This window comes from Nycticebus coucang, chromosome 9 (assembly GCF_027406575.1).
Source record: "Nycticebus coucang isolate mNycCou1 chromosome 9, mNycCou1.pri, whole genome shotgun sequence".
Lineage (NCBI taxonomy): Eukaryota > Metazoa > Chordata > Mammalia > Primates > Lorisidae > Nycticebus > Nycticebus coucang.
Window position 1 is genome coordinate 127,613,469 of NC_069788.1, and position 27,943 is coordinate 127,641,411.

General features: G+C 40.6%; 1 protein-coding gene across 3 annotated transcripts in view; it reads left to right on the plus strand.

The window, feature by feature from the left end:
• Nucleotides 1-9: 9 nt before the first annotated feature.
• Nucleotides 10-27,943, plus strand: part of KIAA0586 (KIAA0586 ortholog) — a 156,821-nt gene continuing 128,887 nt past the window's right edge. Inside the window, exons 1-9 of one of the 3 annotated variants that reach the window (XM_053602348.1) lie at nucleotides 10-90; nucleotides 875-1,197; nucleotides 2,179-2,249; nucleotides 4,597-4,666; nucleotides 6,569-6,638; nucleotides 16,143-16,317; nucleotides 17,300-17,521; nucleotides 20,928-21,081; nucleotides 26,899-27,045. In XM_053602348.1, coding sequence (XP_053458323.1) covers nucleotides 999-1,197; nucleotides 2,179-2,249; nucleotides 4,597-4,666; nucleotides 6,569-6,638; nucleotides 16,143-16,317; nucleotides 17,300-17,521; nucleotides 20,928-21,081; nucleotides 26,899-27,045 — 1,108 coding nt within the window. In that variant the 5' untranslated portion in view covers nucleotides 10-90; nucleotides 875-998. Of the gene's footprint in view, nucleotides 91-393; nucleotides 504-874; nucleotides 1,198-2,178; nucleotides 2,250-4,596; nucleotides 4,667-6,568; nucleotides 6,639-16,142; nucleotides 16,318-17,299; nucleotides 17,522-20,927; nucleotides 21,082-26,898; nucleotides 27,046-27,943 lie in introns of those variants that run through there. The other 2 variants (XM_053602347.1, XM_053602349.1) reach the window with 2 other exon arrangements.

A 27,943-nucleotide genomic window follows, 5' to 3' on the forward strand; every position in this document is an offset into this window, starting at 1 on the left:
AATGTCTGCTTAGACTACGCTATTTCGATCTTCCTTTCCAATAATGACCTGAATCTGTCGAACCTCGTTGGAAGCCTGATTTACTTAATCGTAAGTCCTTAACGGTCCCCGAGAGCTACACTGTAAACAGTCCCTAACACGCACAAGCATTATTACCAGTTAAGCTGGGAAACTCTTCAAATCGTCGAGGAGTCTCTCGGAACCTATTTAATGTTAAAACTTGTGGGGCAATGTGCTACCTTAGAAAATAAGTAAATTCACCGTTTTGAGTTTTTCTTGTCGGGAGTTTGTTTCGACCCGGAGAGGGATGGGAGAGCACCCGTAGTTGGCAGGTTTTCCTGGCGCACATGCGTAGTGCGTCTCAAGGGCGGGTTTAAAGGAAGTCGGTGTTGCCAGCGGGCAAGAGAAGCTGTAGTCAGATGAGACCTGGGACCGGGAGGTTGCTGGGCGTCCAAGAGTTGCACAGGGGTGAATTTAGATGTCCCATGGTTACCTCTAGAAGGGTGTGTAAGACTCTGTCTGAAAAGGCTTTTAAGCTTCTTATATTGGTGATTTTAAAGAACAGCATTTCAGTTTAATCTGTTCGGCTCCCTAGTCTCACACCTCCCCCCCGCTGGCTCCCGCTGCTCTCTGGCTGGGGCGGGCGCGCTGTCCCTCGGGCGGCCGCTCTCTTGTCACCCCCACCTTCGGATTCATTGGCTTCGTGTATTAATAGGCTGATTGGGATTAATGGGTAAATATAACTCGGTAGTCATTTTCAATCCTGGGTTGAATACCAAAATTTAAATAGTCAGCGTATGTACTATGTAGACAAGTAAGAACACTTGAGTGCATGTTTTAAAATCAGTTTTGAAATTTACGTTTTCTTTATCAGCTGTCCCCCTCGCTCATTCAACCCCTCGGTCCTCCAGGAGTGGGAAGTTTTGTTTCGAAGTCTTAGAGACGTACAAGAACGTTCTTTCCGTCAAAACTGTGAGACTAGTTTTGTTACCAACACTATGAAAGGCTCTGAGTTTAGCCCGGAAAAAAAGAAAAGGGTTACCGTGCCAGCGAGAAGACTTCGTGAGGTAGTTTCTCCAAATCGTGGAGATAATTTGGCTTTGCTGAAAGATGAGTTGACCTTTGTTCCTTCAGCGTTGTCTGCATATAAACGTTTCCCTGTTAGAACAAGGACTACCTTAAGTGGAACATCGTGTGGTACGTAATTTCGTATAGTTTCTCAACCTTTTCTCACTTTAAAATCTTTAGTCTTTATTTTATTTTTTTTGGTTTTTGGCCGGGGCTGGGTTTGAACCCGGCACTTCTGGCATATGGGACTGGCGCCCTACTCCTTGAGCCACAGGCGCCGCCCATATTTTTATTTCCTTTTGTGTGTTTCAAAATTTAGAGTATTCTTAATGTTCCAAAACGTAAGTTAGAAGTGTGGTTTGCACATATGTTTAAAAACTGAATGTTTCCTGGGAAAATGGCCAGGCAGAGTCTACATAATGTTTGAATAGATTGAATAAATGAAATTTTAACATCTGCTATTGTGGATTTTCTTGGGGGTGTGTGTGTGTATGTGTGGATTTTTGCACATTGTTCTTGTTCACATCTGTGATGGCCACACTTAGCTTGTGCTTTTTACCAAATGCTCTGTTTTCTCTTCATAATAGAAAAGCATGACTGCCATTGATGGCTTCCATATACTAACTCACTTAACCTGTCTAGAGCTCAGGGAAAATGAAGATAACATATGTTGAACTCATTTTACTGGTAATTGTAAGGATCAAATCAATGAGCATATGGGGAAAATTAACAAAATGCTTTTGTAATGCTGCTTTTTAGGCCTACTGTTAAATCAGACTTTTAGATCATACAGATATTTCTACCCATAGTTTGTTCACATCCAGCAGTGAACTGTTTTAAAACTGATACTTTTAAAACATTTTATATTTCACGTTGTTAGTACTGAAGCTTATTTTCCTAAGTATCAATTGTTAAAAAAAAAAAAATAGTCATTTGGAGATACTTAAATACATTTTCTTCATTTTTTTTTTTTTTTCTTTTTTGGCATACAAAGTGTCTTCCAATTGGGTCCTACATTAATGCAGAATTTATAGTTCTTGAATCATGCCTATTCAGTTTGTAAAGGTTCAGATTTAAAAATAACTAAAATCGATTCCTTTATTTTGTTAGGTTCATCAGACTTAACTATTGCTAGAAATGATCACCAGTCTCCAGTAGAAAATCCCACTGCATCAGAACGTGTAAGCCCAAAAGGATTCTTAATTGTGCTTACATTAAAATTTTTGGTATTGTCAAATAATGTGTTCTTAAAATGTGTTTGATTAGTCATATGCCTTTTTAAAATTTAAATATCACTCACCAGAACAAATGTTTTATATACTACAATTATAACTTGTACAGCATTAGAGACATTAAACAAAAAGCATTCCCTTACCATTAGTGATATAATGACCACTGAAAGAAAAATTTTTATTGAAAAGAAACTCTGTTACTATCTAGGGAAAAGGTATTATTTACCAGAGACTTTTTTAGGAAAAAGAAAAGGAATAGTAACAACACAGTTTAAAAAAAAAAAAGTGAGGTGTGATTACGCAGCATTCTAACTACTATGTGATCTCTTGTTTTTTTTGGGGGGGGGAAGAGAGATATTTAAGAAATAATGTGAAACTCTCATCTTCACTATTTTCATTATAATGCTGAAATTTTTTATTGATAATGTAATGTTTTGGTTATGACTTAGACTTTGACCAGTAATCATGTTGACCAATGTATTGTCAATTTAATAAGTCTATATAACAAGAATTTTTCACAGTGTAATATTACTAAATTGAAGGATATGTACACTTTTTGAAATAATTCTAAATTACATCTTGAAAGACTGTACCAACCAGCATGTGCAAGAGCAAGACCCTATCTTTAACCAAAAAAATAAAGAAAGAAAGGAAGGAAGTAAAAAGAAAAATTAGCTTGGTGTTGAGGCAGGAACCTATAATCCCATCTACTTGGGAGACTGAGGCAGAATCACTTGATCACAGGAGTTTAAGGATACAGTGAGCTATGATGATTCTACTGCATTCTAGCCCTGGAGACAGAGTGAGATTATGTCTTAAAAAAAAAAATACAAAAAGAAGGACTGTCAATATGTATTCTCTCCAACAGGATCATGACTAAGTTATTTCCCTCCATCTTAACCAGCACAGGACATTAATGTCAAACAAAAAGTAGCTTTGCTGGCTCAGTGCCCGTAGCTCAGTGAGTAGGGCACCACCCACATACACTGAGTTTGGCGGGTTCAAGCCCAGCCCAGGCCTGCTAAACAACAGTGACAACTGCAACCAAAAAATAGCTGGGTGTTGTGGCGGGCACCTGTAGTCCCAGCTACGTGGGAGGCTGAGGCAAGAGAATCGCTTAAGCCCAAGAGTTTGAGGTTGCTGTGAGCTGTGATGCCATAGCACTCTACCCAAGGCAACATAGTGAGACTGTCTCAAAAAAAAAAAAACCAAAAAACTTTGCCATTTTGCTAGGTTAAAAAAAAGAGCATTTCATATTATTTTGTATTTCTTTTCTTTTTTGTAGAGACAGAGTCTCACTTTATCACCCTCCGTAGAGTGCCGTAACATCACACAGCTCACAGCAACCTCTAACTCCTGGGCTTAGGCAATTCTCTTGCCTCTGCCTCCCAAGTAGCTGGGACTACACGCGCCCGCCACAATGCCCAGCTATTTTTTTGTTGCAGTTTGGCCTGGGCTGGGTTTGAACTCACCACCCTCAGTATATGAGGCCGGTGCCCTACCCACTGAGCCACAGGTGCCACCCATATTTTGTATTTTCTTTTGTTATTAGCAAAAGGAAGGTTTTTTTCACATATATGGCCATTCATGTTCCTGTTTTGTGAATTACATATATAATTCATGAAAGTTGAAAAAGAATTAGATCTTTTCTTTATTTGTAGGAGTTCTTTATATTAATTTCCTAGATGCATTCTACTGTATTGCTAGTCTCATTGGCTATTTTTTTTAGGGAGTTAACATCTGTCATTAGTGGAACAGTTTCCTTTTATACTTTTTTCTTTTTCTTATTTAGCAGTAAGAAGAAAAAGCATGTATATGGCAAAAGAGCAACATGGAATGAACCTCATACTATTAAAGTCATAGTGTTTCAGCACTGAATAGAATCTTAGATATTGAAATCTGGGGTCATACTGTGGGAACAGAAAGTTATTTGCTAGTAGGTGTCATCTATACAGAGGCACCTTCTGGGACCACAGAGAAGCCCTGAAGCAACTGAGATGTTAAATGACTTGCTCTGCTAGACATGGCAGACCAGGTGTGAGTCTGAACCTCAGTAACACATTGGCTTGCTGGTTTTTCTCCTCATTCATCCAGGTGTCTGACAGTACATTACTCATTTACCAAATCCCTGAGTAGTTTCAAGTGACCTAAGCACAGAGGGGTACTGGGAATGAAGTATATAAAATGCACAGTCCTGCCCTCCCAGAACATGGTAGCCGTATAATTAGTGATACTTGATAAGTAGTAAATTGTAAAGCTTATTTAGTCTCTTACTTTTTCTTTTTATATTTGAAAGGATTTTTCTAAAGACATTGCAATCCAAGGATTACCTTCGGATAGAACAGAAGAGAGCAACAGACAAAAAGGTAAAAAAATAGATTTGATTTTTTTTGTGTGTGTGATAAAATATATGTAACTAAACCTTACCATTTTAACTATTTAAAAATGTAGAGCGGCGCCAGTGGCTCAGTGAGTAGAGTGTCGGCCCCATATACCGAGGGTGATAGGTTCAAACCCAGCCCCAGCCAAACTGCAACAAAAAAATAGCTGGGCGTTGTGGCGGGCGCCTGTAGTCCCAGCTATTCAGGAGGCTGAGGCAAGAGAATTGCCTAAACCCAGGAGTTGGAGGTTGCTGTTAGCTGTGATGCCATAACACTCTACGGAGGGTGATAAAATGAGACTCTGTCTCTAAAAAAAAAAATAAAAATGTACAGTTCTGTGACATTAAGTAAATTCACACTATTGTGCAATCATCTCTATCCATCTCTAGAATTTTAATAGGAAGCTGAGGCAAGAGAATTGCTTAAGCCCAGGAGTTGGAGGTTGCTGTGAGCTGTGACGCCATTGCACTCTACCGAGGGTGATAAAGTGAGACTGTGTCTCTAAAGAAAAAAAAATAACACTAATTCTCCATTTCCCCTCCCGTCAGTCCCTGATAGCCAATATCCTACTTTCTGTCTATGAATTTGACTACTTAGGGTTCCTTATATAAATGAAATAATGTAGAATTTGACCTTTTGTGACTGGCTTATTTCAGTTAGCATAATATTTTCAAGATTCATTTATGTCATAAATGACATAATGTGTCAGAATTTCCTTCTTCAGGGTAGAAGTGATTTTAAAACATTTCTTAAAGCTGGGTGCAGTGGTGGTTCAAGCCTGTAATCCCAGTACTTTGGGAGGCTGAGGAAAGAGAGTCTCTTGAGTTTAGCAGTTTAAGACCAGCCTGAACAAGAGTGTGATGCCATCTCTACAAATACATACAAAAAGTCGTCAGGTGTCATGGCACATGACTGTAGTCCTTGCTACTGGAGAGGCTGAGGCAGGAGGATAGATTGACCCCATTAGTTTGAGACTGCTGAGAGCTATGATAGCACTGTACTCTAGCCAGGGCAACAGAGTGAGACTGTATTTCACAATATAAAACAAAAATAAAAACACTCATTAAACAGCCTTTCAGTTTTTATCTATTATTTTCACTTTAAATTAGTTTTTCCTCCCAAGTTAAATTATACATAGCATCTCTAAAATTCAAAAAAAGCTTTGTAGTCCAAACTATTGCATAGGTTTGGCAGTAGATATCTCCATAACTTCTGGTTTCACCATTTTGAATGGTCTTTGTAAGATAACAGATTAAGGATGTGTTTCGAAAAATGTTATTTAATGAGAGATAAGGCCAGGCATGGTGACTCACACCTGTAATTCTAGCACTGAAAGGCCAAAGCCTGTGGATTGCTTGAGCTCAGAAATTCAAAAGCGGCCTGAGCAAGAATGAGACCCAGTCTCGTAAAAAAAACAAAACAAAACAAACCAAATAGCTGGGCATTGTGGTGGGTGCCTGTAGTCCCAGTTACTGGGGAGGCTGAGGCAAGAGGATCTCTTGAGCCCAAGAGTTTGAGGTCGCTGTGAGCTGTGACACCATGGTACTATATCCAAGGTGACAAAGTAATACCAATAAATGAATGAATAAATGAGTGAATGAATAAGTAAATAAATAAAGCACTTGCTTTTATCTCACTCTAAGCAGTTTTCCCTTTACTGTGAGCAGATCTCTTTAATTTGGCCTCAGGTGTTTTCCCTAGGGTCTAAGGTTGTGGTGATAATGTTATCACTTAGTCCCTTAATTTATTCCTTACCTTTTAAGATTGAGAATCCTCTTGTTGAGTTCCTAATTACCCTTTTAAGTAAAAAAGATTTTTTAATAGCTTATTAAAATGTAATAAATTTTCAGTAAATCTAAAGTATATTTTTATGTTTTGGTTTTGCAGCAAATGACGTCTTTATTTCTCAGTACACAACAGGACAGAAGGATGCTGTAAGAACAGTTTTAAAGCAAAAGTAAGTTTCATTTACAGAAAATAGTTGGACCCTTTCTTGTGTTTAAAATAAGCTTCAGACTTGGAGCCTGTAGCTTAAGTGGCTAGGCTGCCAGCCATATACACCCGTGTTGGCAGGTTCAAATCTAGCCGGGGCCTGCCAAACAACAATGACAACTAAACCAAAAAATAGCCACGCATTATGGTGGGTGCCTGTAGTCTGGTTACTTGGGAGGCTGAGGCAAGAGAATCACTTTAGCTCAAGAGTTGGAGGTTGCTGTGAGCTATGATACCACGGTACTCTACCCGGGGCAACAGGTTGAGACTCTGTCTCAAAAAAAAAAAAAGAAAAAAATGAGCTTCCTGAATACTTTGGACATAGGAAACACTTTCTTGTTGCTGTGTAAAGTTTGTGCTACATAATGATTTGGATAAAGCTTTTCTCGTGGTGCCAGGCACATATAAAGTACTTAGTAGCTATTAGCAATTATTATTATAGAAGTGTATCAACTTAAATAAATTATGTTACTGTCGGGGTTCTGCCCCGGGAGCAGGGTCCACTAAGACCTGTGGAAACTGGCAGCAACTGAAGAATTATAAAATTAGAAAGGATGGTAAAGAAAGAGACCTGAGACACAGAGTAGAGTTAAAGGCGGGAGCTCTGGGGTCCAGTCTGATTTTATTGAAGTCTATTTGGCCAGAAGGTAAGATGAGGGAACAAAGACGTCAGCAGTTACTCTGATTGAGCACACCAGCTCCTATTGTTATCATTAACCTTGAGGGTAGCCTGCAGAAATGTGAAATCTGAGCCTTGTATTGGAAGACCCTCCTGCTTGAGGTTACACACAGATTTCTAGGGAGGGATTAAACTCCCCTAGTCCCCTGTAGAGTAAAAAGCCACTAGAGTTAATCTCTGAGGAATCAGTGGGAGGGAGGCATTTTTTTCCCATCACCACCACAGAGGGTCTTCCTCTGCAATAAGGGATATAAGCTCTTTGGCCCATATCTCAGGGTTGGAGCTACTCCCTTGATCTCTGTCCCTGGCAAATGCAAATCTGCACAGTGGGGATCTGCTTTGCCTGTTTAATGGGCGGGAAATGCCCTAGAAAATGTATCTTTTTCTAGGACCTGCCACAGTCTCTTCTATGACCATTATTCTCCTCAGAGTGTTCGCAGACCCAGCAGGGTATTTGTAAACTGTATCCCCAACAGGGTAGAATTTCAGAAAAGGCAGGAAGCTTGCTGGCAATGGCTAGCTTAAATGTAAACTAACTGACTTTTCTTTGTTCGGACTTACTCAGCTTACTTTTTAATTTTCCTCTTTTTCTGTGGGTGCTTTCCCTTGCCAGGAATGGGGTCTTCAGTCCCCATTCTCCCAGCATGTTAACATCACAGTTTTATAGATTCCTTATTTTATAGATGAGGAAACCGAGGCATTGAGAGATTGATTTTTCCCAAGGTCATATTACAGGTATCCATAGTAAACATATTATGTTCTGAGTGTTACCAGAGGAAGACAGTCTGGCTGCCGATTAGCCAAAATGCAGAGACGGGTAAGTCCACCCAACTTTGTCAGAAGGCCAGGATTCTGGAGAACAGTGAGAGTAGCCCATCCAAGACTGTTCAGCTTTTCCATTTCCAACATTATGGTTTTATACATTTAAGTCAAAGAAAAGGCCATGTTAACTCTTAACTTAAGCAATAATCTGCAGAACCCATGACTCATAAATAATTAGTAACATTCTAATTTCAAAGTTAATCTCCTAAATCACTCCACCTAAGCTACTCGACAGGCATCTTTTTTTTTTTTTTTTGTAGAGACAGAGTCTCACTGTACTGCCCTCGGGTAGAGTGCCGTGGCGTCACACGGCTCACAGCAACCTCTTAACTCTTGGGCTTACGCGATTCTCTTGCCTCAGCCTCCCCAGCAGCTGGGACTACAGGCGCCTGCCACAACGCCCGGCTATTTTTTTTTTTGTTGCAGTTTGGCCGGGGCTGGGTTTGAACCCGCCACCCTCGGCATATGGGGCCGGCACCCTACTCACTGAGCCACAGGTGCCGCCCTCGACAGGCATCTTTAAGGTGGGAACTAAATTTACGTAACAGTAAGAATACCCTGTTTCCCCGAAAATAAGACATCCTCCAAAAATAAGACCTACTTACAGGAAAGATAAGGCGTCCCCTGAAAATAAGACCTAGCGCATCTTTGGGAGCACACCTTAAAATAATACACTGTCTTATTTTCAGGGAACTAGGGTAGGACATAGGAAGTGAAGTTCAGGAGGACCCAAACTGACCAGACCAGCTTGTCATGTCTGCCCTAGTTTGACAGACTCCATCTTATTCTTACTATATGCGCTTTCATGAGAAGCACTGGAAAAACAAAATAAATAAGCAAATAGTACCCCTAAAGCCCAGAGGTGTGATTTGATGGTTCTTAGGCTCTGTCAGGTTATTCCTTCCTTTTTCCATTTGTTTGGTCTACATACTATGGTAAGACAGTTAGTAGAGACATTCAGATGGTAAAGTGCATCCTGGGGTTTATAATATCAGAAAAAGCAAACACGAGGCCAAGAGGAGTGGTATAGTCTGTTCTCTTCTCAGTTTGAACCAAAAATTGAAATTGCCTCTGACTCGTTTGGGTGGAAAGTGGTTTCTGTCCCATCTGACTGACTGCAGATGCAGGGGATCTTGGGACCACAGTGACACAGTTGGGATTTCATGAGCCGCCTTCTACTCAGAACTGAAACCTCGGGAAACTCCTGAGAGGGAGAAGCTGTGAATAAACAAGTGGGTAGTGAGAGGTGCTTGTGAACCCTGTCCCTTTTATCTGTTGATAGCTTTCTCCCCAATTAAGGATGAATGAACAGAATTTAAAAAAAAATAACTGTGAAGGGCGTCTGAGAAGGTAATTGCAATGCAGAGCACAGTAACGGAATTAGAACTATCGAAACGACTCTCACGTTGGTTAAAAGACAGTCTTTTTATGTTTTAAGAGGTATCTTAAAATGAAAGAGACTGAAAATTAAAATACAATAAAGATATTTTGAGCAGAAAGCAGATAAACAGGAACAAGAGTGGCAATATGAAAGGTGAGTTGAAGTGGAGCACAGAGCATACTGTTATCTAGAAGAAACAGCACCGTGTTTTGGACAGGATATGTACGCTTATTTCTTTAGTTTTAAAAACCCTTAATGAAAGTAATAAAAGTACATGGTTTTAAGAATACCAAATAGTATGAGAAGCTTATAGTGAAAAACTACCATCTTCTGTCCCACCATTTCAATATTTATAAAAGTAGAAAGGATAATTTGATGAACCTCCACGTTCCCATAGCTTAGCTTCAGTTATTAGCATTTTGTTTCACTTCTAACACCCTCTCTCCCCTGGAATTATTTTTAAACAAAGCAGTCATTTCATTGTACCTTTAAATCTTTTTCAGACAGGATCTCTCTGTCACCTGTGGGAGAATGCAGTGGTATCGTCATAGCTCACTGCAACCTCTTCCTGGGTTCACACAGTCCTGTCTCAGCCTCCAGAGCAGCTGGGAGTAAAAGTCCATGCCACCATGCCCAGCTAATTTGTTTACTTTTTTTTGGAAATGAAGTCTTGCTATTTCCTTTTTTATTTTTTTGAGACAGAGCCTTACTTTGTTGCCCTCAGAAGAGTGCCCTGACATCACAGCTCACAGCAACCTCAAACTCGTGGGCTCAAGTGATCCTCTTGCCTCGGCCTCCCAAGTAGCTGGGACTACAGGCGCCTGCCACATGCCCAGCTATTTTTTTGTTGCAGTTTGAACCCGCCACCCTCTGTATATCAGGCTGGTGCCCTACTCACTGAGCTACAGGCGCTGCCCTGAAAAATGATTTTTTAAAAAGGCCTTACCATAATACTGTTATCTTACCAAAATATAATAATTAATAATTTCTTAATATTATCAAATACTGAGTATTCAAGTTTCCCTGATTGTCTCATGATTTTTTTCTGGTTAATTTGTTTACCTCAGGTTCTAAGCCAAAGCCACACATTGTGTCCGAACGTGTCTTTTAAATCTTTTTCAATCTATAGACGTACCTTTCTTTCATTTTTCTGGTAATTTTTTTGTTTGTCCTGAGGAGTTTCCTACATTTGGGGGTTTGCTTGGTGCATTCTTTTGTTATTCTTTAACATGTTCTCTCAACCCTGAATTTTTGTCAAGTGACAAGGATGTTTGATATTTTGATAGGTGATGTCATGGACTTCCTGTGTATCACATCAGGTTGCATAGATAACTAATTATATTTTTTTGTGAAATCGGGATTGATCTGTGAAAACACTTTTCTTTGATTTTTTTTTTTTTTTGTAGAGACAGAGTCTCATTTTATGGCCCTTGGTAGAGTGCCATGGCCTCACACAGCTCACAACAACCTCCAACTCTTGGGCTTAGGCAATTCTCTTGCCTCAGCCTCCCAAGTAGCTGGGACTACAGGCGCCCGCCAGAACGCCCGCTATTTTTTTTTTTTTTTTTTTGGCCGGGGCAGGGTTTGAACCCGCCACCTCCGGCATATGGGACCGGCACCCTACTGCTTGAGCCACAATTTTTTGGTTGCAGTTTGGCCCAGGCCGGGTTTGAACCTGCCACCCTCGGTATATGGGGCCGGCGCCTTACCGACTGAGCCACAGGCGCCACCTGAAAACACTTTTCATATCACACTACAGCAGATAACAATTTGAAAACAAATAGTAGACCAATCAACTGAAGAAATTTAGCAGGAATTTTTTTTTTTTTTACAGTTTTTGGCTGGGGCTGGGCTTGAACCCACCACCTCTGGTATGTGGGGCCGGTGCCCTACTCCTTTGAGCCACAGGCGTCGCCTGGAATTTTTTTTTTTTTTTTTTTTTTTAAAGCTGAATGATTGAAAAAAAGGTAGGAAACCAGAAGAAATCACCTATACCAGATAAAACAGAAAACATAAATACAGTAGAATGTTCTCAGCTGGTTCTTGGAAGTATGTCAATGTAATAAGCAAACCTTTGACAAATTCAAGCCAGAAAGATGGTGCGAGAACATAAAAATTAGAAATAGGAAATGCTGGCTTAGTGCCTGTAGCTCAAGTGGCTGTGGTGCCAGCCATATACACCAGAGCTAGCAGGTTCCAATGCAGCCCTGGCCTGCCAAACAACATGACAACTACAACCAAAAAATAGCTGGGCATTGTGGTGGGCACCTGTAGTCCCAGCTACTTGGGAGGCTGAGGCAAGAGAATGGCTTAAGGCCAGGAGTTGGAGGTTGTTGTGAGTTGTGATGCCACGGCACTCTACCCAGAGGCGACAGCTTGAGGCTGTCTCAAAAAAAAAAAAAGAAAAAAAAAAAAAGAAAGAAACAGGAAATGCTTCATGAGTAACTTTGGCAAAAACAACAAAAGAGAAATAAAGACTGCTTGGTGCCTTTTCAGCAGCTGGGGCGCGGGCCGCATATACCCCAGCTGGTGGGTTTGAACCCAGCCCGGGCCTGCCAAACAACAATAACAGCATGACCAAAAAATAGCCAGGTGTTGTGGCAGGTACCTGTAGTCCCAGCTACTTGGGAGGCTGAGGCAAGAGAATTGCTTAAGCCCAAGAGTTGGAGATTGCTATGAGCTGTGACGCCACAGCACTCTACTGAGGGCGACATAGGGAGACTGTCTCAAAAAAAAAACAGGATGGCTCATGCCTGTAATCCCTGTACTTGGGATGCTGAGGTGGGTGGATTGCCTGAATTCACAGGTTCGAAACCAGCCTAAGCTAGAGCGAGACCTCATCTCTTAAAAAAATAGCTGGGCATTGTGGTAGGCGCCTGTCATCCTAGCTACTTAGGAGGATGAGGCAAGAGAATCGCTTGAGCCCAAGAGTTTGAGGGTTGCTGTGAGCTGTGATGCTATGGCACTCTACCAAGGGCTACAGAGTGAGCCTCTGTCTCAAAAATCACTTGAGCCCAGGAATCGGAGGTTGCAGTGAGCTGTGATCATGCCACTGCACTCCAGCATGGGCAGCAGAGACCTTGTCTCAAGGAAAAAAAAAAAGTACATAGGGCTGGGTGAGATAGTTCACGCTTGTAATCCCAGCAATTTGAGAACCTCAAGCCAGAACATGGCTTGAGACTAGGTGTTTGATACCAGCTTGGGCAACATAGTAAGACCCCATCTCCAAAAAAAATTAAAAAATTTAGCTGTGTATAGTGGTACATACATGTAATCCTAACTACTTGGGAGGCCAAGGCAGGAGGATCACTAGAGCCCAGGAGTCAGAGATTGCTGTGAGCTATGATCAGGCCACTGCACTCTAGCATGGGCAACAGAGAAAGACCTTGTCTCAAAGAAAAAAAGAATAAGAAGTAGAAATTTTAAAAGGACATAATGATCTTTAGAAGAGGTGAAACCAAATACTGATTAAGAATATTATATTTATATGCTACAAATTAAAAAATTTAGATGAAACATGTCATTCCCCCAAAATAATCATATAACTAGAAAATTTTAATGGGCTAATTTCTGGGAAAGAAACTGAAAAAACTTACAAAAAATGACTTTTAGGCTGATGCAGTGGCTCACGCCTGTACTCCTAGCACTCTGGGAGGCCAAGGTGGGTAGATTCCTTGAGCTCATGAGTTCGAGACCAGGAGGTGATAAAGTTTTTTAGTAGAGAGGAAGAAAGAAGGGAGAAGTGCTAAGAGAGAAAGCTTTGGTGTCCTGGCGAGCTGTCTGGAATTCAGGCCCTACATCTGCTGCTTACTGGTGACACTGGTGGTCACGTAAATCCCATTACCTCTCTAGACCTCAGTTTTTTCCTCTGTAAAATCAGCAAATCAGGACGGATAACCCCCTAAGGTTTTTCTACCTCTAGAACTCTATGACACTGTTTTGTGCATTTGTGATGGAATAATTGAGGTCACTGTCTCAGTTGGGTGTGAGAAGGTAAGCAGGTGGAGAAGTTCAGGCAACCTCAAAACTCTGAGACTGAGGAAAAAAATGATGCTCTTAAAAATGGGAAAATACCCCAAACAAGTAATTTTAAGAGTTCTGTGCTACCTTTAAAAATCAAGGGGAAATCCAGCAGCTGGGCAGGAGACAGACCCCTGCCAATTCTACTTAGACTTTCCAAGGGACTCCACAGCATTTTTCATTATTTTCTTTCATTATTTTCTTTTCTTTCTTCCTTTTTTTTTTTTTTTTTGAGACAGAGTCTCACTTTGTCATCCTGGGTAGAGTGCCATGGCATCACTGCTCTTGGGCTTAAGTGATCCTCTTGCCTCAGCCTCTTCAATAACTGGGACTAAAGGCACCCCCCACAACACCTGGGGTCTTGGCTCTGGCTCAGGCTGCTTAATAGTGTGTTTTGTGTCCATTTTAATAAAGTAGGTGATGTGTATTAATTAATTCTAAATGAGCCGGAATTCATAAAATTGCTTTGAGAAGTTTCAACCATCCCTCCTGGGGACGTCATGCTTAGTGAAATTAGCTAGACACAGAAAGACAGATGCCATTATATGCCATTTATATGTGGCATCTGAAAAGATCGAACTCAGAAGAGAGTAGAATGGTGGTTGTCAGGAACTGGGGATGTGGAGGAATAGGGAGATGTAGGTCAAAGGATACAATTTCAGTTTGGTGAATAAATTCTGGAGATCTATTATACAGCTTGCTGACTATGGTTAGTAATAATGAATTGTGAACCTGAAAATTGCTAACAGAGTAGATCCACACACACACATAAATAACTGTGCCTTAGGGATACGTTGACTAGGTTGATTGTAGTTCATTGCACAATATGTCACATGTAGGGTGGTGCCTGTGGCTCAGTGGGTAGGGTACTGGCCCATATACCGAGGGTGGCAGGTTTGAACCCCCCTGGCCAAACTGCAGAAAAAAAAATAGCCGGGCGTTGTGGCGGGCGCCTGTAGTCCCAGCTACTTGGGAGGCTGAGGCAAGAGAATTGCCTAAGTCTAGGAGTTGGAGGTTGCTGTGAGCTGTGATGCCACTGCACTCTACTAAGGGTGATAAAGTGAGACTGTTTCTAAAAAAAAAATATATATATATATATATATACACACACACACACATGTACACATCACATGGACACTGTAAATATATTTGTCAATTATACTTCAATAAAGCTGAAGAAAACATAGATACAAAGTGTATATCGGTAATGTTATAATTCTTACAAAAAGTATAACACTCTCTGGATGAAGGGCACACTTATAAATTTGACTCCTTCTCTACAAAATATGTGTATCCCCTAATATTCTGAAATTTGAAAAAATTATCAGTGATTTAGAAATAATAACAATCCATTTTGGGAGGTCTGCCTTTGGGAGTACTGGTACTTGACTTTTTAGAGCTTTTTCCTGCACGTTTTATTTATTTTTCTTACTTTTTAAATTTTTTTACTTTTAATTATTATGCTACATGATAGTTTTTTTTTGCTGTTGTTGCAGTTTCGCCAGAGGCTGGGTTTGAACCCACCACCCTGGGTATATGGGGCTAGCACCCTACTCATTGAGCCACAGGCGCCACCCCTACATAATAGTTTTATATCTTTATAGGGTACATGTGGTATTTTGATATGGGCATACAATGTGATTTAATCAAATAATACTAATTGGGGTATCAACCGTGACCCTGTCTTGTCAGACATTTAACATTTCTTTGTGTATTCTGCATGTTTTAAATTTGTACTTTTTTTTTTTTTTTGAGATAAGAGTTTCATTTGTCACCCTTGGTAGAGTGCCATTTTGTCAGAGCTCATAGCAACCTCAAACTCTTGGGCTCAAGGGATTCTCTTGTCTCAGTCTCCCGAGTAGCTGGGCCTACAGGTGCCCACCAGAACACCTGGCTATTTTTAGAGACAGGGTCTCACCCTTGCTCAGGCTAGTCTTGAACCTGTGAGCTCAGGCAGTCCACCCGCCTCAGCCCCCCAGAGTGCTAGGATTACAGGCATGAGCCACCATGCCTGGCCTTGTGCTTCTTTCCTTTTGAGACAGATGTTCGCTGGGTAGAGTTCTGTGCTGTCATCATAGCTTACAGCTACTTCAAACTCGGGCTCAGGGGATCTTATTTTCTCTAGTATCTGGGACTACAAGTGCCTGCCACAACATCTGGTTAGTTTTTCTATTTTTAGTAGAGAGGGGGTTCTCCTTGCTCAGGCTGGTCCCAAGCTGAGCTCAGGTGATCCATCACCTCAGCCTCCCAGAGTGCTAGGATTACAGGTGCGAGGCACCGAGCCCAGCTGTATTTCTTGGTTATGCATCTTTGTAATTGTGCTATGTGTTTTTCTTATGTATAAATCTTTTTTTTGAATTAATACCATTATCATTGAGAAATTATCTTTTTATTTTTTCAGTCCATATTGACCTGAACCTTAATAAATTTTGTTAACCAAATGTCTTTGATAGGTGTTTTAATTGAAAAAACTCAAACTACTTTTAGCAGATTACCACTGTGGACATTTCTTGATATGGTTCCATATAGCATACTTAATGTATTTTTCTTGCTTATTTTATTTATAGAGCTCAAAGCATGCCTGTTTTTAAAGAAGTAAAAGTACATCTTTTAGAAGATGCAGTCACAGAAAAGGATGCTGTTGCTCAGGACACTAGAACTTCACCCAGTGGGATTGACTCGGCTACAACTGTGGCTGCAGCAACTGCCGCCGCCATTGCAACGGCAGCTCCACTGATAAAAGTATATCTTTCTTTCCAGATATTCATAATTACTTTGTGAGACACAGAAATATCTAGTGAGACTGATTCTGTAAATGGTTGTGTACAACTAGAGTAGGAACATTCTAGTCCCTTTCAATCTGAACAAATTTTCCTAGTGGTGGTTGTGTATTGCTTCTCAGGTATTGTGAAAATTACTGCCTCTTCACGGCGATGGCGCTAGCGAATCCTGAACTTTCCCAGTTTTATCACTGGAAGTCCTGATCCTGGGAAACCTGGATGAGAGTCCTTTTTACTTGCGGGCTAGAAGGACCATTAGAGATCATCTATACCTAGGCTGTCCTGTTGTGAGCAGAGGAGTAGGGCAGAGTAGGCACAGGATTCTAGGATTAGTAAGTGGCAGAGCCAAGACTAGAACTCAAGGCTGCTGACTTAACCCAGTCTTAAGCTAGTAAAGTACTAAAAACTACTGTGTTTTAGTAGATCCTTCTTTTTTTTTTTTTTTTTTGGTTTTTGGCCAGGGCTGGGTTTGAACCCACCACCTCTGGCATATGGGACCAGCACCCTACTCCTTGAGCCACATGTGCCGCCTAGTAGATCCTTCTTTTAAATTTCCATTTAAGTATCTTATCTCTGGCCTTATAAAATTCTATGTGGCAATTTAGTATGCTTTCTTTTGAGAGGAGACATTTACCTAAGGGTAGCTATCTTCTGCCTTTTATTTCTGTGACACTAAAAATAAACACATTAAATCATGAAGATTCAGTTGATAGGGGCGGTGCCTGTGGCTCAAGGAGTAGGGCGCCGGTCCCATATGCCGGAAGTGGCGGGTTCAAACCTAGCCCCGCCAAAAACCACAAAAAAAAAAAAAAGATTCAGTGGATAAAAACTAATTTCATCATTTCTCAAAACTAGTTGTTTTACATAGCTTTTCTAGTAATTGCATATATTTTTTGTATTGTTTTAAAATATGAACTATTATTTTGATATTTTTATTGTTTTAGGTGCAGAGTGATTTAGAAGCAAAAGTCAATTCTGTTACAGAATTACTTAATAGGCTGCAGGAGACTGATAAACACTTACAACGTGTTACGGAGCAGCAAACAAGCATTCAGAATAAACATGATAAACTGCATTGTCATGATCACGAGAAACAAATGAATGTGTTTATGGAGCAGCACATTAAGCATCTTGAAAAATTACAGCAACAACAAATAGATATTCAGGTACCTGAGACACAGCCAGTATGCATTTCGTAATCTTTTATCACTTGATCTCTAAGCTCATATTCATTGATAATTGCAGTAGCAAATTAGACTTGTCAGTTTTAGTTCTTAAATTGTGAGTTGCTTTGTCTTTTTTTCCCTCTAAGTGCAGAGCTCTGCATGTTCTAGCTCAAATATTACTAGTTCAGATCTCTCCCTTTAGTTCATTTTTAAGGCACTTATATCACATTATAATTATTTGTTTATATCTGCAGTTCTTAGCCTGGGAATTATGCATCAGAATTACTTAGCTTTATAAAAATGTACCTGTTTGAGTCTCTAGAGATTTTGAGCCAGCAGGTCTGAGGTGGTGCAACGATCCTGATGCACACTAGAGCCACCTAGCGTACATATTCACTTCTACATTTAAGTAATTAAAAGAAGGAACCTCTTTTTTTGGCTGGTGGGGGGCGTGGAGCAGAGTCTCACTGTGTTGCCCTTGGTAGAGTGGTGTGGCGTCACAGCTCACAGGAACCCAAACTCTTGGGCTTCAGAGATTCTCTTGCCTCAGCCTCCCAAGTAACTGGGACTACAGGTGCCCACCACAAGACCTGGCTATTTTCTGTTTCAGTTGTCATTGTTGTTTAGCAGGAACGGGTGGGGCTTGAACCTGGCAGCCTCAGTGTATGTGGCTGGCGCTGTAACCACTGTGCTGAGTTACAGGCACTGAGCCAAGAAAGAACCTCTTTTAGTGCCTTTTGAATATGAGGCCCTGGGTTATATATAAAGTGTTCTCAGCCAGGTATGGTGGCTCACACCTGTAATCCCAGCACTCTGGGAGGATGAGGTAGGTGGATTGGCTGAGCTCACAGGTTTGAGACCAACCTGCGCTAGAGTGAGACCCCCATCTCTAAAAAATAGCCAGGCATTGTGGTGGGCCCTTGTAGTCCCAGCTACTCAGACTGAGGCAAGAAAATCGCTTGAGCCCAAGAGTTTGAGGTTGCTATTATAAGGCTACAGAACTCTACTGAGGGTGACAAAGTGAGACTCTATCTCAAAAAAAAAAAAAAAATGAAAATAAGTTTTCCTCACAAGGAGCTTATAGTATACTTTTCTATTTATTTTGGAACTTTTTTTTTTTTTTTTTGGAGACAGTTCCGGTTTGTCGTCCTTTGTCATAGCTCCCTATGTCGCCCTCCGTAGAGTACTGTGACATCACAGCTCACAGTAACTTCAAATTCTTGGGCTAAAGTGATTCTCCTGTCTCAGCCTTCCGAGTTATTGGGACTATGAGTACCTTCCACAACACCCTGCTAGTTTTTCTATTTTTAGTAGAGATGGGTCTTCATCTTGCTCAGGCTGGTCTAGAACTTCTGAGCTCAGGTGATCCACCTCCCTTCCAAAGTGCTAGCATTATGGTTGTGAGCCATCTTGCTGCTCTGTTTTGGAACTTTGAAGTCTTCAAAACTACCTAGCACTTCATAAATTTTTTTTTGAGACAGAGTCTCACTATGTTGCCCTCGGTCGAGTACCATGGCCTCACAGCTCACAACAACCTCTAGCTCCTGGGCTTAAGTGATTATCTTGCCTCAGCCTCCTAGCTAGGTGGGACTACAGGTGTTCGCCACAGCACCTGGCTATTTTTTAGAGACGAAGTCTTGCTCTTGCTCAGGTTAGTCTCCAACTTGTCAGTTCAGGCAGTCCACCTGCCTCAGCCTCCCAAGTGGTGTGATTATAAGTGTGAGCTACCTCACCTGGCCTATTCTATTTTTTTTTAATTTTATTTATTAGTATTTTTTTTGAGACATAATCTCAATCTGTCACCCTGGGTAGATGCTATGGCGTCACAGCTCACATCAACCTCCAACTCTTTTTTTTTTTTTTGGCCAGAGCCAGGTTTGAACCCGCCGCCTCCAGTATATGGGGCCGGCGCCCTACTTCTTTGAGCCACAGGTGCCACCCTCAACCTCCAACTCTTGGGCTTAAGTGATTTTCTTGCCTCAGCCTCCCAAGTAGTTGGGACTACAGATGCCTGCTACAATGCCCGGCTATTTTTTGGTAGTCATTGTTGTTTGTAGGCCCAGGCTGGGTTCGAACCTGCCAACTCCAGTGTATGTGTCTGGTGCCCTAGCCACTGAGCTACAGGCGCAGAGCCTATTTTATTATTTTTTTTAAGACAGGGTCTCACTTTTTCTCCCCTGGTAGAGTGCTGTGGCATCATAGATCACAGCGACTTCAAACTCTTGGGCTCAAGCGATTCTCTTGCCTTCGCCTCCCCAGTAGCTGGGCCTACAGGTGCCCACCACAACGCCTGGCTATTTTTAGAGAAGGGGTCCGGCTCTAACTCAGGCTCCAACTCATAAGCTCAGGCAATCCACCTGCCTTGGCCTCCCGGAGTGCTGGGATTAGAGGCGTGAGTCATTGTGTCCAGCCTTCTAGAAGATGTTTTGTTGTTTAGGATAAAATGAGATGACACATTTAAACGCACATTGATATCTTGAGGAGATGGTTCTGCTTGTTCTGGAGTGCCTGTCTGGTATCCACATGCCCTTCCATAACTAAACCCATGATTTATTGATTTTGGAAGAATGGACTCTTTGCTAATTTAGATGCCTTATTTAATAAAGTTCATAATTAGAGAGAAAGTTGAAGTTTTGCTGGTTACTAAGTATAAACTTCAATAAATGCTTGATGCAATGAAATTACTTGAATTTGTTTTATGTAGTGGATCTTAGCACACTTTTAGGAATTCTGTAAAACTCTAAATCTTCTTAAGCTTTCTTGTTCTGGCATAAAACTTTCTTTTCATTAAAATCTGGCATAAAACTTTCTTTTCACTAAAATCAGTTTCATTAGTTTAGAAATACACTTGTACATTTCAGGTATTTAATGAATACTTCTGAAAACTGTTGTCACTATAGTTCCCCTTTACAAATAAATGCATATATGATTGCTGCTCCTAAGCCTGGCAGCTATTTGTGAGTACCCTCTATCAATAGTTTTCAAGCCTTTACTTCAAATGAAATCTTAACATCCAGAATTAAAAGACGAGATGTTTAGATTTTAAATTCTCCAGTTGAAGTAGAGGTCTAAGGCTAGGCCCCTCCTTCTGGGTCCTCTCTTAGCCTGCTACAGTGGCCCCTGAACCATCTTTGGTGTAGAAAGGAAGACCCTGAGGTTTAGAATGGATAAGGTGAGAGATTAAGGTCACGCAGCAGAGTCAGGCTTAACTCAGGTCTTGTGATACTATCTCCTTCCATTGATCTCTCTCCTACTGCTGCAGTAGACAGTTGCAATATAATATATATAATTTCATTGTTTATTAGATGGAACAAATTGTTCTCAAGTTGTCTAAGAAATGTCAATGTGTTTTGTTATCTCTTTCAAATGATATTTGAAAATAATAAAGCCATTTTATTTCTTCTAGACTCATTTCATTAGTGCTGCTCTCAAGACTAGTAGTTTGCAGCCTGCTACGGCGCCCCCTTCCCGAGTGGTGGAGAGGTGTTCTGTGAAGCCTGAGCATGCCAGTCTTGGCAGCAGTAATTTTTCTTCACACAACACATTTGCTTCCAAACAAGGTAAAAAATGTAGTTCTCCATGAAAGGAAATGTCAGCAATGAATTTTGTTTCTGCTAGATGAGATGAAAATGTATTTACTAAGTGGTAGGAGTCTCCATTTTATAAAATTAATTCTTTTTTGGTCAAGTACCTGTTAGGTCATTTGAAACCTGTTCAAATGATGGATCATGTTCCAATTCATGGTTTTAATTAATATTCTTCCTAAATTGTTAGAAACACCAATCTAGAAAATTATATTTATCTAACGTCAAAAATGTTTGTAATGAATCAACTTTCCCGCTCTCTGACAAACTGCATACTTACTGTTTTTCTTGATTCTGTCTAGAGAGAAACCACCTGAGTACAATTTTAATCTACTTCTAAATATTTTCAGAGTTAGTAATGCAAGTCTATTTATCTTAATATAATTTTCATTTATAATAACAAAGGAATACACAGCTTATTTGTTAAACCTTTGAATTAAAAAATAAATGAATAAGAGCAGTGCCTATAGCTCACTGGGTAGGGCGTAAACCACATATACTGAGGCTGGTGAGTTTGAACCCTGGTCAGCTAAAACAAGAATGACAGCTGCAACAACAACAACAAAAATAGCTGGGCATTGTAGCAGGCACCTGTAGTCCCAGCTACTTGGGAGGCTGAGGAAAGAGAATTTCTTAAGACCAAGAGTTTGAGGTTGCTGTGAGCTGTGACACCTCAGCACTCTACCAAGGGCAACATGGTGAAACTCCGTCTCAAAAAAAACATTTTTTTTTTATTAACATATCTGTATTTTGGAATCAGAAAAATATTTAAATGTTTGGTTCAGCACCCATAGCACAGTGCTTACGGTGCCAGCCACATACACCCAGGGTGACAGGTTCAAACCTGGCCCGGGCCAGCTAAAGGACAAAAAAATTAGCCAGGTGTTGTGGCGGGTGCCTATTGTCCCAGCTACTTGGGAGGTTGAGGCAAGAGAATCACTTAAGCCCAAGAGTTTTGTTTTTTTTTTTTAATTAAATCATAGCTGTGTACATTAATGCAATCGTGGGGTACAATGTGCTGGTTTTATATACAATTTGAAATATTTTCATCAAACAGGTTAACATAGCCTTCACGGCATTTTCTTAGTTAAGCCAAAGAGTTTGAGGTTGCTGTCAGTTGTGACACCATGGCACTCTACCAAGGGCAACATAGTGAGACACTGTCTCAAAAAAAAAAAAAAAAAAAAAAAAATTTAAATGTTTGAAAAAAGAATGTAGTGGGCGGCGCCTGTGGCTCAGTCGGTAGGACACTGGCCCCATATACCGAGGGTGGCGGGTTCAAACCGGGCCCCGGCCAAACTGCAACCAAAAAATAGCCGGGCGTTGTGGCGGGCGCCTATAGTCCCAGCTACTTGGGAGGCTGAGGCAAGAGAATCGCTTAAGCCCAGGAGTTGGAGGTTGCTGTGAGCTGTGTGAGGCCATGGCACTCTACCGAGGGCCATAAAGTGAGACTCTGTCTCTACAGAAAAAAAAAAAAAAAAGAATGTAGTAAGAGAGAGATGCCCCCGCCCCCGAGAGCTCACCCTTGGCATGGCAGTGGCATCTCCCAGGGTGCCCTCACACCTGGAGATCCCTCCCCAGGTCCTGCAGAATCATTTTCACTTTTCTCTGTAGGCTCCAGAGTGGTGCTGGTGGGCTCCAGCTGGGCTGTACTGGTATATAGCACTCTCTTTGTTCTGGAACCCTAAGCCAAATATCAGATGTCTTTTTTTTTGTTTTTGAGACAGAGCCTCAAGCTATCGCCCTGGGTATAGTGCTGTGACTTCATAGCTCACAGCAACCTCCAACTCCTGGGCTCAAGTGAGTCTCCTGCCTCTGCCTCCCAAGTAGCTGGGACTACAGGCACCCACCACAGTGCCCGGCTATTTTTTGTTGCAGCCGTCGTTGTTTGGGGCCCAGGCTGGATTTGAACCCGCCAGCTCAGGTGTATGTGGCTGGCACCTTAGCTGCTTGAGCCACAGGTGCCGAGCCAATATCAGATGTCTTAGAACGGCAATCTATGTTTCCTTCCTGTAGATTCTGCCGTAACATACCTTGTCAAAGTGTCCCGTGTCCCGTGTCCCTACACTGTGGGAATTTTCCTTGTATCTCTAGATTCTAGCTTAGTTGGCCAGTGATGCATTTTGTATTATATCCTGTCAATGAAATGAGAGACTAAAAGATGAGATACCTATTTAGTCTATTTTCTATTGCTATAACCGAGGTAGTTTATAAAGAAAAGATATTTCTTCAGTTCTGAAAGCAGGGAACCCCAAGGTTGAGGGCCTATATCCAGTGAGACCTTTCTGCCTGGGGAGGAGGGTGCTTTCTGCAGAGCTCCAGGGCAGTGGGGTGGCACAGAGTGAGGGGCTACCAGAGATGGCCAGACTGGCCTTTACATGATTTGTTAGAGCACTGTTTATTATAATCATAAAAGATTTCTCATGCTTACAAGGTTCTTTATGTTTTGCAACAATTGAGTGGTCCTTGCAAAAGTAATGAGTCAATTTTAAGTGAGGATGGTGAAGCACAGAGAGTTTTGACTTGCCTGTTCCAGATTACCAAGCTTATGAGGGGAGGGTATCAGGGCCAGGGCCAGAGACAGGGCTTCAGGGAGACCTCGCCACCTGCCTGATATAGAAGTTGACTTTTTTTCCAGAATCATTTCTAGAGAATTACTTACTCATTATTTTGTTTTTTTAGATATGAATTTTATATTTATTTATTTATTTTTGAGACATAGTCTCAAGCTGTTACCCTAAGTAGAGTGCCGTGGCATCATAGCTTATAGCAACCTCCAACTTTTGGGCTCAAGGATGCTGGCCACATATACCGAGGCTGGTGGGTTCAAACCCAGCCTGGGCCAGCTAAAACAACAATAACAACTGCAACAAAAAGAACAGTCAGGCGTTGTGGCGGGCCCTGTGGTCCCAGCTGCTAGGGAGACTGAAGCAAGATAATAGCTTGAGCCCAAGAGTTTGAGGTTGCTGTGAGCTGTGATGTCACGGCACTCTACCCAGAGTGACAGCTTGAGACTGTCTCCAAAAAAAAAAAAAAAAAGGAAAAAGATGACTTTTTTTTTTGAGAAGATGCTGAGTTTGTTTCCTTTTTTTTTTTTTAAATATTTTTATTTTTATTTTTTGAGACAGAGTCTCACTATGTCACCCTTGGTAGAGTGCTGTGGCATCCCAGCTCATAGCAACCTCAAACTCCTGGGCTTAAGTGATTCTCCTGCCTCAGCCTCCTAGGTAGCTGGGACTACAGGTGCCTGCCAGAATGCCCGGCTTTTTTTTGTGTTGCAGTTGTCGTTGTTGTTTAGCAGGCCCCAGGTGGGCTCAAACCCACCAGCTTCAGTGCATGTGGCTGGCGCCATAACCACTGTGCTGTAGGTGCCAAGCCAGTTTGTTTCCTTTTATATATCAGTTATAGAAACAAATTAAAGAAAAATGAGTAAATTAAAAATTCAGTATTTAATCTTTATTTTTCCATACTTATTTTAGACATATATAATTTTTAAGTACTCATAAATAGCATAAATGCAATTTTTTTACTGCTTTTTTGCTAGCATATCAGAAATATTTTCCATGGTTTTATTTTTTAGAGACAGAGTCTCACTTTGTTGCCCTCGGTAGAGTGCCGTGGCGTCACAGTTCACAGCAACCTCCAGCTCTTGGGCTTAGGCGATTCTCTTGCTTCAGCCTCCCAAGTACCTGCAACTACAGGCGCCTGCCACGATGCCCGGCTATTTTTTTGTTGCAGTTTGGCTGGGGCCGGGTTCGAACCTGCCACCCTCCATATGTGGTGCTGGTGCCCTACTCCCTGAGCACAGGTGCCACCCTAGTATTTTCCATGTTTTATAGAGCTGTCTTTATAATTTTAATTTGTAATGACTGAACGATAATCCACTGAGTAACTACTTCACAATTTATTTGGACATTATCCTGTTGTTGGACATTAGGTAGCTTTTGGAATTTTTTCCTTTATAAATAATACTGTAATTAATATCATCATATATTTATTGTTTTCTTTCATATAGGTTATTTCCTTGGAATTAATTCCCAAGAGTAACATTACTAGGTCGAAGTATGTAAAAATTTTAAGACTTCCTTCCTACTACCAGTTTAGTAGTTTTCATTGCCATGAGAAGTGTCTGGCAATGCTGCTGTCCCTGTACCTTTAACAGAACTGAAAATCACATCGATTCTTGCTTACTAACTGCAAGTATAGAATGTGTAGGGTCTGCATTTCATTTTATTTTTGGTGAGGATGAAGTTATTTATATATCTTCATTAATAATTTGTATATTATTTGTAATTTTGGTTATATATTATGTTCCCATTTTTAAAGTATGGAGAAGAGTAATACCCTACAATTTAATTATTCTACAAAGTAAGTTAATTTAAAAAAATTTTTTTTAAAAAGTAACTTTTTCCTTAAAATTTTCTATTAAAGCACCTTTAAGAGAAGTTGAACATACAGGTAGGTTTGTGGGGTTTTTTTTTTTGTTTGTTTGTTTGTTTTTTAGAGACAGAGTTTTTGTCAGCCTCAGTAGAGTGCTGTCACAGCTCACAGCAACCTCCAACTCCTGGGTTTAAGCGATCCTCTTGTCTCAGCCTCCCAGTAGCTGGGACTACAGCTTCCCGCTACAACGCCCCACTATTTTTTGTTGCAGTTTGGCTGGGGCCTGGTTTGAACCCTCCACCCTCAGGTATGTGGGGCTGGCGCCCTATCTACTGAGCCATAGGCGCCGCCCTGGGTGTGTGTTTTAAAGCATTTAGCTCTTTTTATTAAAAATTGTAGAAACAGAGCAAGGGAATCAGATTTATTCCTAAGACAAAAGCAGAAATTTATATTAGCAATAGCATTGTGGCTGAGAACTTAAGTTTTGGGGCTCAACTACTAAGGTTAGAATCTGGGGGCCCACTTCTCACTGACTATGTAATCTGTGTGCCTTAGTCCTCTCATTTATATGAAGGTGCAAAAAATAAGGCTCTATGAGCCTTTCTCATAGAGTTGTCAAGATTAAATTAACTAATAAATGTAAATTGCTTATATCTATAATCTACATTGGATCATAGTAGATATTTGATGAATGTGCTATTATCATCATCATTTTCACCATTACTATATATGTTTTCTTTATCAATAAGTTTAGGCTCGGCGCTTGTAGCACAGTGGTTATGGTGCTAGCCACAAACCCGGAGAGTGGTGGATTTGAACCTGGCCTGGGCCAGCTAAACAACAAGGATGACTGCAACAAAAAATAGCCAGGCCTTGTGGAGGGCACCTGTAGTCCCAGCTATTTGGGAGGCTGAGGCAAGAGAATTGCTTAAAACATATATGAGTTGGAGGTTGCTGTGAGCTATGATGCCATGGCACTCTACTGAGGGCAACATAGTGGGACTGTCTCAAAAAAAATAAGAAAAGGAAATAAGTTTTTAATACTAATTATAACCTCCGTGCACTGGGAAAACTTTTTTTTTTTTATCTCAGATTAATAAGAGGATGCAAGCAATTGGGTCACATTATTTCCATTTGTTAGGTAAAGTCCAAGTTGTAGTTGAGCCCTTCACCCAGGAGGTGTGCCACATACCCCTACACTGTCCCTGTTAAGTGAGAGCTCAACAGTTCCCCGCCCTCCTCATTTTTCCTTCCTCTTCTCCCGTCCTCCCCACTTGAATTTAATAGTATTTTTCTCTTGTGTGGGCATATAGTTGTTTATCCATTGGTTTCATCTTAGAATTGGGTATTGGATACTGGCTTTCCCATTTCTGTGATACTTTGCTGAAGAGAATGTCCTTTAACTCCATCCAGACATAGATTTTGATGAACAGAAATCTCCTTTGGAAACACCGGCACCTCGCAGGTTTGCTCCTGTACCTGTTTCAAGGGATGATGAACTATCAAAGAGGGAAAATCATGTGGAAGAAAAAGAAAATAAGGAAATGTCAGGTCACAGAGGTAATAAAGCAATTATAATTAGTACCCACCTTTTAATAAACCCATCTCAATTTAGGAAATTATCATGAGGTTTTCTCACTCCTGGTTTACATTTCTCTACATTCCTAACTAAAGGGAGATCTCTGTTTTTATTATCCTTCTTTAAATGATACTTACTGAGAAAATCTAACTTCTTTGGATTCTTTGTAAAAAGAGTCCTAAGTATACGTTTATAATTATTCTCATTATCTCCTACCAGTTATTATGTAAATCTTTAATGAATAAATTAATGAATAAAAATGGTCATTGTTTTTAGGTATGAATTTCAATAATAAAACTGAAGAGAAATTTAATGTTTATCACTGTGTTCGGCTGGAAAAAAGTGCTAATATATGAACTTTTTAATAGAGATCAGGAACTTTATAAGTGACCTGAAATAACAGTGTATTGCAGAGACTTAAAATATACCCTGTTAGTAAAAGTAAGTGAATTATAAACTATCGGCTTTTATTCTTAGAATCATTTCAATACATTCAAGTCATGCCTTAGGCACATTTATAAAATTTTATGGAATTTAGGAATTAGTAAAATTTTTAATAAAAGTCACAAATATTTATTATGTTTCCTCACTAAAAACAAGGTGAAAGGAAACATCCAGTTCATCGTTGTTGGGAAGAAACAGTAAATCTCTTAGTAAATTTATTAAAATGTTCCATTTTACTGGGCTTATGATGATAACACTTCTCCTTCAAGTTCTTTTTTTCTGTAATGGAAATAAACTTAGGTTTTTACCTGTATAATTCAAACTTTTACCATTATAGTGTTTATGGGGTATAAATGTTTATTTTATTTGCTGACTATAGTTATAGCCCGCGTTGTGAATTAAGCAGATAATCATCCTAAGAAGTTAATTTAGGTC